The sequence below is a fragment of the Muscardinus avellanarius genome (assembly GCF_963383645.1).
Source record: "Muscardinus avellanarius genome assembly, chromosome: 3".
Classification (NCBI taxonomy): domain Eukaryota; kingdom Metazoa; phylum Chordata; class Mammalia; order Rodentia; family Gliridae; genus Muscardinus; species Muscardinus avellanarius.
This window is the reverse complement of record NC_137788.1, coordinates 158751427-158766686: the sequence shown is the minus strand read 5'-3', so window position 1 is coordinate 158766686 and position 15260 is coordinate 158751427. Positions and strand designations below refer to the sequence as shown.

Below are 15260 nucleotides of genomic sequence, written 5' to 3'. Positions count from 1 at the left end.
AGCCTTTGTCACCTCTGCAGTCATTGTACAAAAGCAACAACGGACATTATGTAGCTCAATGAACATGGATGTGTCCCAGTAAAAATTTATTAAAAACTGTGCAGGATCAAGTCAGGCTGGTGGCGCACGCTTGTAATCCCGCGCTTGGGAGGCAGAGACAGGAGGATCGCGCAGGTTCGAAGCCAGCCACGCTTGCTTAAGAGACCCTGTTTCAAAATAAAAATATAAAAGTAGGTCTGGGAGCGTAGCCTGGAGGTAGAAGGGTTTCCAGGAACCCCAGGACCACCACCACAAAAGACAAAACAAAACAAAAAGCTGTGCAGGATCCATCCCAAAGCCACAGGGTAGCAACCCAATCTTAGAGCCCCAGAATGAAAATGTTGGGGTGGGGTCTTGACTATACTCTCCTTCCTCTGAGTCATACAGCCCAGCAGCTGCTGCGCGCCCGAGCTCCTCTCAGGCTACAGTATCGTTCGTTTCAGTAACTTTCGGCATTCATGCCTTCTTTCCCCTTCCCACTGCTACCGTGGACTAACTTCCTTCTGTGCGATCACAGTAACCTTCTGTCATTTATTTTTTCCTCAACTAGAAGGGAGTGACTGTTAGACCGTACTAATTTACTAAAGAGGCGCAATCCTTTCTTGGGAGACATTTTAAAAAGTATAAGGAATATTGTAAATTTATTATCAGGGATAATGAATGCCTTACTTTGTCAAAATATAAACTATGGAAAATAAAACTTGATGAAATACTCGTGATGAGGTCATGGATAAAAATGGTTGCGCAGCCTTTTTCAAATTTAGAATTTTCCCAGGTGTGCAATGATCATAACTGTGATGTTAGTGGGATATAGACACAGTTTTAAAATAATAATACCTATGTATATGAGTGTGTGTGTGTTTGTGTGTGTTTATGCGTGTGTACTGGGGGTTGAAGCCAGGTACATCCTAATACAGAACTACTCACTAAGTTGCTGAGGGCCTCACTAAGTTGTTAAGGCTGACCTTGAACCTGCAATCCTTCTGTCTCAGACTCCCAACTACTGGGATTATAGGCATGTACTATTGCGCCTGCATCGTGTGTTTAGATCCCAATGTGCATTAGGGAAAATGTAGCTAGCACATCAAACCATGATACCATTCATTAATTAGTTGGGTCTGAAGTAAGCATTTAAGTTTTTAAAAGAAAATGTTAATAGTACTGAATGCAGACAAAATACAGACATAGAAAAAGTAATCAGGATGGTGCTAAAACGTCTGAAGTTTGAAAAATCGGCAGCTGCTTTGCTTCATGTAGCTTGGTTCTATCTGCCTGCTGATTTCAGATCATTTCCCTTTTCTGATAGAAACTTTCAGTGGTTCCCCACTTCCTGCCCATTAAAGTTAAACTGCTAGTCTCAAATAATGAGGCTTTATTCTTAGCTTACAATCCAGACTTTGACTTTCTTAAGAGTTTCCCAAGCAGTTCCTTCCCCCTCCACTGGGATTGAGCCCAAGGGCATTCTACCTCTGAGCTACACCCTCAGCCCTTTTATTATTTTTTAAACAGGGTCTCACTAAGTTGCAGAGGGCCTCGCTAAGTAGCTGTGGCTGGCTGCGCACCTTCGATCCTCTGTCTCATCTTCCTAAGTACTGGAATTACAAGTGTGCTCCACCACACTCGGCCCAACCAATGTTTTTAAAATGCTAGTTTTAGATTTAGAAGAGAGAGGAGTGGGGGGAGGGAAGAGAGAGAAAAAGAGGAAAGAAAAGAAGAGGAGGAAAAAGAAAGGAGAGAGAAAGAAAGGAGGAGGAGGAGGAAGGAGGAGGAGGAGAAGGAGGAGAAGGTGGAAGAGGAGGAGGAGGTGGAAGAGGAGGAGGAAGAGGAAGAGGAGGAGGAGGAGGGATTGAGATTGATTTCATGCTTTATTCTCTACTCCACTCTGGAATATTAACAAGGAATTATACCACGTTGAAAGTTTTGAGAAGACCAGAGTAAGAAGGCTGACCATGTTTGCTCACGTGTTTGATCACGGAGTCCTCCTTTTGTAGAACCAATATTTGCATTGACCAAGCCACCAGACCCTGCAGTCCTCCTTGGCGGCACACATTCATCCCTGTGGCTCTAGTTACTGTGGAAGCTGGCTTAGAGAAGGCCGCTCTTTAGCCCTGTCCCCAGGGCACACACAAATAGAACTACCCCCAGCTGGCCATATATTCATCCCACTTTCCCATTTCCAGACCCTGTTTGACAGCTGGTGGGAGGTTTTCTCTTCCCTGTCTTTGGACTGAAATCTTTTTAAACATTCTGAATCATCACAGGAGCAATGATTCCCACCTCTGAAGTCTTGCCACATGCCACACTCCGGCATTTGGGCCAACTAGTATCAGACTAATGTCCCTGATCTATTTTCCTGTTAGAATTTCTGTTTCTTGGGATTGCTGTCTTCCACATCATGCATTAGCCTGTGTTTTTATTCTGTTTCCATCGCTGTGACCAAAATATCTGACATAAACTACAGAGAAAAGAAAAGCTTCAGAGCTGTAGCCCATAGTCGAGATGCAGGAAGCAGCCAGGAGAGAGAGAGAGACTCCCCAAGCCTGCACCCCAGTGATCTACCGCCCATACCACGCCCCACTTGTCTAAATTAGCACACAGCAAATCCATTCAAATTATTTTTCTATTAGTGGGTTTATCCACTGATGAGATTAGCGTCCCGATTTAATTATTTCAACTCTGAATATTGTTGCTTTGCATATAAGCATTACAGGGGGACACCCCATCTCCAAACCCTAACAGCCTGACTTCTTTCTTTTGTCCAGAATTCAGTACATAGTTGTCGGAGTGGTAAATAAGCAAATGGCAGTAGGGTGAGGTTTTAATATGTGTAGGAAATGATGGGATTGGAGCTTGATATCTGGGCGGGGAGAGAAGGAACGGGGAGGGATCTCTGAAAGATCAATTGATACATAAGATTTTAACAGCTTTATTAATTGGCATTATAGTGTGCAATTGGATAAATTTTGACAAATGTATATACTCACAAAACCACCACCGCAACCCTATCATATGAGCATGTCCACCATCCCCCAAAGAGTCCTCATGTACTGCCTTGGTGATCTTTGTCTAGTTCAAGCACAACACAGATTTGCTTTTGGTTGTTCAGTCCATAGGTAGGCATTAGAGTGGTCTCTGATTTGCGGCTACTAACATCAAAACTGCTGTGAAATTTGCACTGGCTTCTTTTCTCTCGTGTGAAACCTAGGAATAGAATGGATGGATCCTGTGCGAGCTGTCTGCTTAACTTAGTATGGAACTGCTGGATAGGACACCAAAAGCACAGACGACAACAACAACAACAACATGGATAATATTGATGGGTTACATCAAAATTGAGAGCTTTTGTGCATCAAAGGATGCTGTCAACCGAGTAGAAAGTAACCCATCAAATGGGAAGAAATGTCTACAAATTATATTTACTAAGGGGTTACCATGTAGAATATATTGGCTTTTTCGTTTGTTTTGCCTCGCAAGAGTTCTTTATATATTGTAGGTTAAGATCTAGAATTTTTCTGGCTCCAGAAGGCAAACTGAGATCATTAACTTGAGACCCTTCTACATTTCTAACAGAGGCATTGGATGCTATAAATTTCCCCCATGAGGACTGGGTTTTTTTCTGGCTTTCTCAAATTCTTTTATGCTGTGCTTTTATATGAATTCAGTTCACACTACTTCTGACTTTCCTTTTTTATTTCTTCTTTAGCCCATAGTGTACTTAGAAATGTATTGCTTGAGCCGGGCGTGGCGGCGCACGCTTGTAATCCCCGCGCTTGGGAGGCGGAGTCAGGAGGATCGTGCAGGTTCAAAGCCAGCCTCGCTGGCTTAAGAGACCCTGTTTCCAAATAAAAAAATATAAAAAACAGGTCTGGGAGTGTAGCCCGGAGGTAGAAGAGTTTCCAGGAACCCCAGTACCACCAATTAAAAAAAAATGTATTGCTTGGTTTCCAGATATTTGGAAATTTCCAGATGTCTTTCTGATATTAATTTATTATTTAATCCATTAAAGTCAGAGAAGAATATGCTTTGCGTGACTTAAATCCTTATACATGTATTAAAATTTGTTTTATGGCTCCAAAGTCAATGCATCGTAAGTTAATGTACGTGCACATTTGAAAAGAATACATAGTCTCCTGGGGTAGAGTGTTGTAGTCCGTGTCAGGTGCGTGATGATGCAGTCCACGTCTTCTACATCCTTACTGAGTTTCTGCCTACTTGATATATCAGTAAATGTGAGAGATAATTAACCCTTTGACTATAGTTGAGGATTTCTCAATTGCTCCTTACAAATCTACCCATTTGAGGGCTTATATTTGAAGCTGCTATTATGTTACAAACATTAGGGATAATTAAGTCCTCTTGATGAAGTGACCCTTTTACCATTATTTTTATCCTTGGTAATAAATATCCTTTGCTGCTAAATCTACTTTGATGCTAATATAATATCTCCAACATCTTAATTACATTTTAATATTATTTTCCATTCTTTAAAAATGAAGAACTTTCACTTTTAATCTAGTTGTCTGTCTGCGTTTACTGTGAGTACAAGCGTGTGCCACCACTCCCGGCAAGTATTCTTTTAATGAAGAGGGAACCATCAGTTTAGTTGAAACTGGAAATCAACCTGCAACTCTATGAAGAAGTCAGTACTAGCTGCCAAAACCACTTTGAAATATAACGTTACTAATTTCAAAGAAGTCACAGACATGGTGTTGAAATGTTCCCAGATTCTAACGTCAATTTCTAGGGGAACCCAATGCTTGTTTTCTAAAAGTAACCGTGGAAATTCTCACGCCAATGCCTTTCTTTTTCATTCCAAACTAGAGGACAATGTCTATAAAAGTATGCAGGAATCGCAGGAAATCCACCTCTCCAACCACCTAGATGAAGTTGTTGCTGCGGTCAGCATCACTGCTAGAAAGAAGACCACCAACACCCTGCCGCAGACCGCGCTGTTCCAGCCTCCGAGAGAGAAACTCCACCTCTGCGAAGACAGAGCAAAGGCCTATTCCAGCAGTCACCAAGTAAGAAAGCCTCACAGCCCCACCCCTGCGCTCTGGGAATTGGTCACGCATGGTCAGGAGAAAGGGAGTATTTCAGATCTCAATCCTAATCTCAGGAGGGTGACCCAAGAGAATATGGAAGCATGCCCTTACTACAGTGCAGCCCTTGGGCGCCAAGCCCAGCGGTCAACATGGTCAGCAATAGACTGATTGAGCCTGGTCCCTGTGCCTGGTGATAGAATACAATGATACAATGCGGGTGAAGCTTCTCCTCTCAGAGTTCATCACCCCTTGTCTTTTTTTTTTTTTTTTTTTTTTTTGGTACTGGGGCTGGAACCCAGGGGCATTCTACCTCTGAGCTTCACCTCCAACCCTATTTTTCATTCTTTATTTTGAAACAGGGCCTCACTGAGTTGCAAAGGGCCTCACTAAGTAGCTGAGGCTGGCCCTGAACTGTGATCCTCCCGTCTCAGCCTCCTGAAGGCTGGGATTACAAGCGTGCGCCACCACCGGCTCCCTGTGTCTTTAACGCTCCTGTTCTCTGTACACGGCTCTCCTCTTCTCCCCTCAGAGTTTTATTCAATCACCCATCCACTCTTTCATGCCAGGCCGTTTGTCCGTTCATTTATTTCACGAGTCCCCATTGCAGGTCAGCCTGTGCCCAGCGCTGTGAAGGTCCCAGGGGCACAGAGTGGAAGGCTACAGCCCCTTCCTCAGTGTGATTTGTTGTTGTTGTTGTTTGGCTGAGATGGTAGACAGGGGACCAACTGATAATAATAGTGTGATAGACACACGCTCTGAGCAACAGAGACCCAAAAGAGCGAGAGGTGGGCACGGAGCCCACAGTGGCGGAGGGGCGGGGCTGAGGCACCCTTCTTGAGATGGGAGTGACTTGGTCTGTACTAGATATAGAGTGTAGGGGGCAGACAGGGGACGAAGAGGACAAAAGTGTTTTGGGGAGAAGGAGTTGACGGTTTAGAGCCAAGGACCCCAGGGAGCACAGCCTGACTGGAACTTTGATCCCGGCCAAGAAGCTGTTTGGGATCAAAGGCCTTCATGAGCCAGGTGTGGTGGCACATGCCTGTAATCCCAGGACCTGAGAGGCTGAGACGGGAGGGTCACAAATTAGAGGACAGCCTTGGCAGCTCTCAGCCACCTAGCAAGACCCCGTTGCTTAAAATAGATAGATAGATAGATAGATAGATAGATAGGACTGGGGGTGTCATTTGGAGATAGAATGCCCCTGTTCTACAACCACACACAGACACACAGACACAGCTTCCATGCAGGATCAGACACGAAGCTGGGTCACGGATGGGAGCTGGAGCCTGGAAGGCAACGGAGTCTCAAGAGCTACCGAAGCCGTTTTCACCCAAAGAGTTTTCACCCTAATGGGGCGGGAGGCAAATCCCAGGACTGTAAGTAGAAGTCAGCCATGAGCAGGTTGGAATTTCAAGAAGGATCATGCCCATAGCTGCGTGGAGGGTGGGCGAGAAAGGAAAGAGAGTATAGAGCTGAATCAGCGAGGAGCACGTCTGCAGCAGCCCGGGAGGAAGGCCGGGCGCCTGCAGCTGCAGGCCAGGGGCACAGGCCAGGGGGACTGGGCACGAAGGGAATGAGGGGCACGGGGTGGGGTGAGAGCAAGCCCGCGGGGCAGAGAGCCCCATGTGGCTCTCACTCTGCCTGGGTGACTGGACGCCGCCCCGTGCCCTTCGTCAGGACAGTGCATGCAGGAGGAAGGGCGAGGGTACCGCAAGGTGGCATGGATTTGGTGTGTTTGGTTTTGGTGCTGAGGACTGAGCCCAGGTGCAGTCTACCTCTGCGCCTCACCCCAGACCTATTTCATTTCTTGTTTTTTTTGTTTGATGGTTCTGAGGATTGAACTCAGGAGTGTTCTCCCTCTGATCTCCACCCCAGCCCTATTTTTTGTGCTTTATTTTGAAGTAGGGTCTCACTAAGTTGTGGAGGGATTTCTTCTGTCCCAGCCCTGGGTTTAGAGAACCTTGGCTCTTTTATCTCCATGTAGAATATACAAAGTGTAAAAAATTAAGAAAAACTATAAAAAATTAAGAAAAACCCATAACAATGGACTGAGTGATTCGATTGTGATATCTCCATAAGATCAAATACCATGTTGCCATTAAAACTCATATTATAGAAGATAACATGAGATAAACTGTTAAAACAGCAGTTTGAATACCTGCAGTTTGTGAGCCTCTTTTGAAAAACTATACAGATAGATTTATAAAAATCAAGAATAAAGATTTGGCAACCCTGGGGAGGTAACCCAGGGGCATTCAACCTCCAAACTATACCCCTTGCCCTATTTTTTTATTCTTTATTTTGAAACAGGGTCTCACTAAGTAGCTGAGGCTGGCCATGAACAACAATCCTCCAGTGTCAGCCTTCCAAATTAATGCTGGGATTACAAGCGTGCGCCACTGCGCCCGGCTGAATAAAGGGATATTTAACTACCTAGTCATCTCCAGGAGGTAAGCCTGCAGGCGAATTTAGTTTTGATCTTTTCGCTCAGATCCTTTTTGACAACAGTCGTGTCTTATTTTTGGCTCTGAGTCTGACCTTCCACCTGCAATCCTCCCGTCTCAGCCTCCCAAATTCTGGGATTACAGGCTGGCACCACCGTACCCAGGCAAGCACATCCTATTTTTTGCAATAAGAAACATGTTACTATATTAAAAAAAAAAAAGCCACAGCTGCACTGTGTTTCAGCACTGTGGGGTAAGAGTGTATCCTCAGCTTCCTCTGGTTAGGTCACAGAAGTACCTTTGCTGTGGTTAGCGGGACGTGCAGCTCTGTGAAGACGGGAGTTGCTGCGGGGCCCAAGCGTCGTTGTTGAGGTTGCTGTGGGTCCTGGGTTTCCCCCTGATCCTCCGTCTGTCCCTGTTTTTCTTGCTCTTCTTCACCCCCTCCGGCCAGCTTTCTCCACCTCTCTTGCCTCCCGACTCCTCTGTCTCCCTTCTGGTTGATCTGCTGCTGCTTAACAACCCCCAGCTTTGGCAACCTGAAGTAAACCATTCACCTCGCCCTGCGCCCGCACTTTGGGCGGGGCTCCGGGGGGCGGTGTGGGCTCCGGTCGGGGCAGCATCTCCCGGGCTGGGCGGTGCGGACAGTCTGCCACCAAGGTGGCCGGCTCACAGGGACTCGCGTGAGGCTGACCAGTCGGTGCTGGCAGTGGCGCCTTTCCGTGTGGGTCCCTCTGCGGGCTGCTTGAGCTTCCTCACAGCATGGCGGCCCCAACAAAATCCCACCAGTTGGGGGTGGGGGCTGAAGCGGCGGGAGTTTATTTTCTTGCAGTTCTGGAGCTGGAAGTCCAGAAATCAAGGACTGAGCTCGGATGGTTTCATTCCAGGGCCTTTCTCCTTGGCTCGCAGGTGGCCGCCCTCTCTGTGTCCTCTGTGCTACTTTCTTTGTGTTCAAGCATCCCTGATAGCTCCTCCTCCTCTTGTATAAGGACACCGGTCATATTGCATTCAGACTTTCCCTAATGGACTCATTTTAACCTGTTCCCTCTTTAAAGGCCTGATCTACAGACATGGCTGTGCTCTAAGCACAGGTTAGGGCTTCAGTGTAGAAATTTAGATAGGACACAGCTCAGTCTGTATTCAGGTTCCAAGAGTGACACCCAAGAGGAGAAACCCGAAGCCACCAGTTCCTTAAGCCTTGGGCCTGGAAACTGGCACTGTGTCCCTCCTCCCTGGTGTGTGGGGCAGTCATAAAGCTCAGATTCAGAGAGACCAATGCTAGGCCAGCCCCCCCAAGCACACACATCCTTATCATCACCTCTGGATGGAAGGAGTGTCAAAGAATTTTGGAGCTATGTTTTACAACAGCCAGCCTGCTTTTGAGTATGTAGCTGCTCTGAGCTGGGAGCCCACAGTTCCCTAACCATTGTCCGAGCCCTAAGTGAAAACGAGCCTCTCACCCCTGTAATAAAGTCTGTCTGTCAGGCCTGCTACTTCCACTGGCGGTGCTCATATCATAGGCTGCTAAGGGAGGTTTCAAGTGGAGAGCTCAGTCATGTTATTTGAAAACCAGGACCACTTCCCACTCCACTTGTACCTGAATATGTAGGAGCTGTTCATGAAGGTACAAAACCTAGGAAACGAGTTCCTAGGAGCTGTAAAACCTAGAAATGGTTAGATGTCTGTTCTTTTTTATTTTTATTTTTTATTTATTTATTTATTTATTTTTTTTTTTTGCAGTGCAATACTGGGGATTGAACCCAGGGGCATTCTACCTCTGGGCTACACCCCCAGACATATTTTATATTTTATTTTGAAACAGGATCTCACTGAGATGCTGAGGGCCTCACTAAGTCACCGAGCCGAGCCTCAAACCTGTGATCCTCCTGTCTCTGCCTCCCACGTGCTGAGATTACAGGTATGCGCCCCCACACCCAGTTCACGTTGTCCACTTTTAAATCTACTGCACATTGTATTTATTTCTCATGTTTCTATTTATTTCACCCTCCCAGATGAGCACTTTACTGCCCAGAGCAAACCTTTGTTTATTCTTTTGGTGCTTAGAACCATGGTTAGCATCCAGTAGGCACTCAATAAATACTTATCGACTGCATTAGAATATATGTAGGTCTTGTTCTTTGTGGCTCTTGAGTGTTAAGCTGTGTAACACATAAGCTCTTGTTCCTTTCCTGACAGTATAAACAGGCTGTCCAGGAGCTTGTGCGCTGCGTGGCGCTGACGAGAATCTGCTATGGCAGTGCCCACTGGAGACTGGCGCAGGCGCACATTCACCTGGCCCAGGGCTACCTCCAGATGAAAGGTGAGCGCCTCTCGGGCCCACGGGGATCCCTTTGGCTGTATCCTGCTCCTCTCTCCAAATCGGATTCACACACAACTAGAACCATCAGATTTCGGAATACGTTTCTCCCCAGACATATCTTTTCAGAAAAACTCAATAAGATATATCACATATGACTATCCAAAGAAATGGGAGATTGTAACCTTCTGGGTTCATTTTCTCATAATTTTAAAATTTGAATTTTTTTTAGAAGATGATTGATCTATTAGATTAGAGGTACTGCAGAAACAACCCAAGACGTGGAATAAGAGCTTAGAATGGAATCTATTCGCCGGGCGTGGTGGCGCACGCTTGTAATCCCCGCGCTGGGGAGGCTGAGACAGGAGGATCACACAGGTTCGAAGCCAGCCTCAGCTACTTAGTGAGGCTCTCAGAAACTTAGTGAGACCCTGTTTCCAAATAAAATATAAAATAGGTCTAGGAGTATAGCCTGGAGGTAGAAACCCCTTGGGTTCCACCCCCAGTACCACCAAAAAAAAAAAAAAAAAAAAAGAATGGAATCTATTCACCTCTTTGATGAAATTATTCTTGACTATCAGTAACTCACACACACACACACACACACACACACACACACACACACACACACACATTTACATATACATAAATGGCTAACCCCACGCTGGAAAGACTGAAATGTGTGTGGCTCACGATCTTTACCATCCAAGGGTAAAACCTGCTTTAGACGTAGCTGCATCTGATGTTCAGATGATGAGGCCAGGACTCGGCGTTTCCCTCCTCCTGCCGACCACTTGGCTGATTTCTCTTGGTGTGGCCGTGTTCCTAGCCAGGCTTTGCCCGCATGGTGGCAGCCAGGCGGCTGGCAGTGCGAAGTTTCCCTTCTAAGCATTCTCAGGGAAAAAAGAACATCCCATCACCAAGACATCCCAGGATTCGGGGAACCACCCTGGTGGGACCAACTCGGGTTGTAAGCCAGAGGCGAGGACTAGGCGGGTGGCCAGACCTGACGTGGGCTCCAGTGGCTGCCAGAGGGGCGCTCTGGCTGCATCACATGGACTGGACGTAGGGATGCGATGCCTTCCACTCACTTACCGTGCAGCCAAGGACCAGAGAGACCAAGGTACATTTCCGCACTCAGCTCCCTCATCTGGAAAGCCATGCTAGAGATGCTGACTTCCCAGGTTTGAAGAAAACAACCAACCTTTGGGCGAGCACAGAATTGTCACCCAAAGAAATCTCCCCCAAACCCATCACAGATTCATCTTATCTCTTAGACCAAGGACCATTCGGGCTCCTCATTCGCCCCACCACCTCTATTTTCTAGATTCAGAGGGAACCACAGGTCTGAGCTGAATCAGCTTGCCCCAGATCACACTGTTAGTAAGTCGATGATCTGAGGCTCAGACCAGTGCCCTGCCATCTGGGGCTTCAGATCAGGCTTTCTTTCTCTGTACAAGTCTTTCTTAATTAAAAGTAAAAGCAGCATACACTCTTTAAGCCAGACACCATCCTATTTTTCGTGTATACATGACCTTATCCAGTCTTCTCCATGATTCTTGGGGGTATTATGATTATTACCCTTATCTGCACGAGGAGCTGAAGCTAATGTTTCATGGTGAGTCATAGAGCAGGGCATTCTTCCTGGGGGTGTGTCTATGAGTCGTAGAGCAGGGCATTCTTCCTGGGGGTGTGTCTACAGGGCGCATGCTCCTTTACCTCAGCCCATGCTGCCCTCTGCAGATATGGATTCAAGCTCTGCAGGGGAGAGACCAGTCAGGAAAAAAACCCACTGTGATTTTTGTTAAACTGCATGCACATCTGGCACTAATAAATTTCTGGCAAGCTGTTTAAGTATGTGCTTAAAATAAAAAAGAGACATACACCAGGCATGGTGGCCCATGCCTGTAATTCCAGTACTTGGGATGCCAAGATAGGAGAGTCGCGGGTTTGAGGCCAGCCTCGGCAACTTAGCAAGACTCTGCTTCAAAATAACCAAGATAAACAGGGCTGGGGGTATAGCTCAGAGGTAGAACACCTCTGGGTTCAACCCCCAGGAACACACAAAATAAAAATAAAATGAATAAGCTAAGACAGGTAAAATTTCATAAGATTTCGCACAGAAAGAGCAGAACCTTGATTTTCTCCATCAGAAAGTATCTTCTTGTTTCTTTGACTTCATGTCTTGACAGCTTTTTTTTAGAGAACTGAGATGTGATTCCTTGCAATTCAGCACATCAGACCAGTTACACAGTTGTGAGAGGAAGGGGGTGTCGTGTGTGTGTGTGTGTGTGTGTGTGTGTGTCCTCACTAGTATTGCTCAGTTTTGTTCCGTGTTAGTCTATGACCACATAGGAATAAGACAGCGTGGCATGGTAGTCCCGGCCTCAATGACATTGCTTGTAAGTTTTTATAGTTACCATCATATTTGGGTTATGTTAAAAGAACTTTTTTTTGCATTTGTGTGTATGTGTGAGTGTGTATGTGGTACTGGGGATTTAACCCAGGGGCATTGTACCTCCGAGCTATACCCCCAGCCCTATTTTTTAGTCTTTTTATTTATGAAACAGGGTCTCACTGAGTTGCAAAGGGCCTCACGAAGTAGCTGAGGCTGTCACCAAACCATGATCCTTGGGTCTCAGCCTCCTGAATGCTGGGATTACAAATGTGCACCACCAGGTCTGGCTCCAGCCCTATTTTTTATTTTGAAAAAGGGTTGCAGAGGCTGGTCTCCAACCCCCAAGTCCTCCTGTCTCTGCCTCCCAAGTACTGGAATTACAGGCGTGCACCACCACACCCAGCTAAAATAAGTCTTTAACACTATGCTTACGGATGAATAAGCAGACAGTTCAGAATTTTTTGTATTTCATTAAAATTGCTTGTAATCCCAGTACTTGGGAGGCTGAGACAGGAGAATCCCAGGTTTAAGGCAACTTAGTGAGACTATGTTTCCAAATCAAAAATAAAATAGGGAAAGAAGTGTGTCTCAGAGGCGCAATGCCCCTGGGTTCAATCCCCAGTAAACACACACACACACACACACACACACACACACACACACACACACAAATTGGGGCCACAACAAAGCCAGAATCCTGATTCATGAATATCTTACTTCTTGCTCAGAATGCTGTAGTCTTTGTGTTACATTTTTAAAAATAATATTCTGTGATCTATTTTACATCAGATACTGGTGAGTTTGAAAGTTCAATTGTAGCTTGCTCTTTGGTTGTCTCTAAAAAGGCCATTTGGGGAACGTTTTCCTCTTGAGTAAACTCAAGAGAAAAGGAGACTGCAGTAGGCAGCAATCCTTGGTCGTTACGCTGACAATACCTGGGCCGCCCGGGTGCGTCTCCTCGGCCCACTTGGAGACTCGGTTGGATTCCCGGCCAGGGAGAACTGGCTGCTGACCAGCGGAGATGAAAGAGAAACTGAAGCCCCTTTCCCTTCGTCCACAGGCTTTTCACTGCAAGCAAAACAACACACAGAGGAGGCCAAGGAAATCCTCACAGACGCCATCGTGCCTCCCTATAATGACAACACAGACGTCTTCAAGTGCTCCATAGAGCTTTTCCACACCATGGGGAGAGCCCTGCTCGCCCTTCAAAAGTATCCTTTTGTCTCTAAACTTTATGATAGAATACTTACATATAATTCTCCAGATCAGATTTAAAAAAAAAAAAAAAGCTGATGACACAGGAAGGGCAGGAGGAAGCCCGAGGACCGAGGACGGACGTGGGGTTCCAGAGTCTAGACCCAGCTGGAAAGTTTCCTGAACAGAGTTCAGATTTAAGGAAGCGTCGGAGAATCTGGCCAAGGCAGAGAGGCTTTCCAAGGAGCTGCTGCAATGCGGAAGGATAATCAAGGAAGAGTGGGTGGAAATCCAGGCTCGGATCGAGTTGACGCTTGCACAGTACGTCTCTGCCTTCCTTCCTTTCGCTAGAGGCGAATTCACCCATTTTTATCTTTTGGTCTATGTCTCGGGAGTTTGCTTAGAAAGTGTTTCCCACCCAGATGTCAAACGTAGTCTCGGAAACTTTCCTATGAAATCTGCTTAAACCCTACCTGGTGTATTTTGACACGTAGCATTTATCGCTAAGTTCTTAGTAGTTCTTAACTTTGTTTAGAAATTATGTGCATTTTAGTTTTCAGACGTGCGTGACGTTTCAGGTATCCTAATAGTGCTGATTTCCAGTTTCTCTGCATCACGGACAGAAATGTCTTTGCACGGGGTTGACTCTGAAATGTACTGAAGCTTCCTCTGTGACCTTGTCTGTGACCTTCTGTGAATGTTTCAAATATGGTACAAGAGAAACCATAGTCTTTATATATTATGGTTAGCAGTCTAGTAAATCTCTATTAGGGCGACTTTACTAATTCTATTATTCAATTTATACCTTCGCCGTGTGTGGTGGCCACGCTTGTAATCCCCGCGCTTGGGAGGCTGAGACAGGAGGATCACAGGTTCGAAGCCAGCCTCAGCTACTTAGTGAGGCTCTCAGCAACTTAGTGAGACCCTGTTTCCAAATAAATTATAAAACAGGGCTGGGGGTGTAGCCTGGAGGTAGAAAGCCCCTGGGTTCTATCCCCAGTACCACACACACAAAAAATTATACCTTCACTTTTGCTAATTTGATATTTTAGTGCATCTATATCTCCAAGAATAATTAGTGATATATCTGCATCTCCTCATGGTTTCATTAGTTTTTATTAGATATTTTTTTTTTTTTGCGGGTCTGGGGATGGAACCCAGGGGGATTCTACCACTGAGCTACACCCTCTGCCCTATTTTTTTTATTCTTTATTTTGAAACTGGGTCTCACTGAGTTGCAGAGGGCCTCACTAAGTAGCTGAGGCTGTCTGCGAACCACCATCTTCCAGGTCTCAGCCTCCCGAATAATGCTGGGATTACAAGCGTGCGCCACCACACCTGGCTTAGATATGTTCTGATTCTATTTTGTTGGAGGGTAGGAGAGTTCAGCAGCATCATATCTTTTTATTTTATTTATTTTTTTTTGTGGTACTGGGGATTGAACCCAGTGGCATTCTATCTTCAAACTGCATCCCCAGCCTGAATTTATTTCTTATTTGGAAACAGGGTCTCACTAGGTTGATGTAAGTTTCACTACTGCTGAGGCTGTCCTCGAACCTGGGATCTTCCTGTCTTAGCTTCCCAAGTACAGGGATTAGAGGCGTGCGCCACAACACACAGCTTGTATCTTTTTATTACTCTGTTGACCAGTATATCTTGTCCTTTTTTTTATGTCCCCTTTGTCTATATTTTGCCTGCTATTATATTCTAGCTCTCCTTTGATACACATTTTCCTATAATACATTTTCCAATCTTTAAAAAGATTTGGGTTTATGTTTACTTTTACCCTATCAATTTTCTTTCTTTCTTTCTTTCTTTCTTTCTTTCTT

At 45.6% G+C, this 15260-nt stretch overlaps 1 protein-coding gene across 1 annotated transcript in view; it reads left to right on the top strand.

Annotated features, from left to right (window-relative positions):
• Window positions 1-4880: 4880 nt before the first annotated feature.
• TTC23 (tetratricopeptide repeat domain 23) overlaps window positions 4881-15260 on the top strand; it is a gene marked incomplete at both ends in the record, with an annotated part of 70013 nt that continues 59633 nt past the window's right edge. Inside the window, 4 exons of the mRNA XM_080691705.1 lie at window positions 4881-5060; window positions 9719-9842; window positions 13298-13448; window positions 13627-13752. Of these exons, the coding sequence (XP_080547831.1) occupies window positions 4881-5060; window positions 9719-9842; window positions 13298-13448; window positions 13627-13752 (581 nt within the window). The remainder of the gene's footprint in view (window positions 5061-9718; window positions 9843-13297; window positions 13449-13626; window positions 13753-15260) is intronic.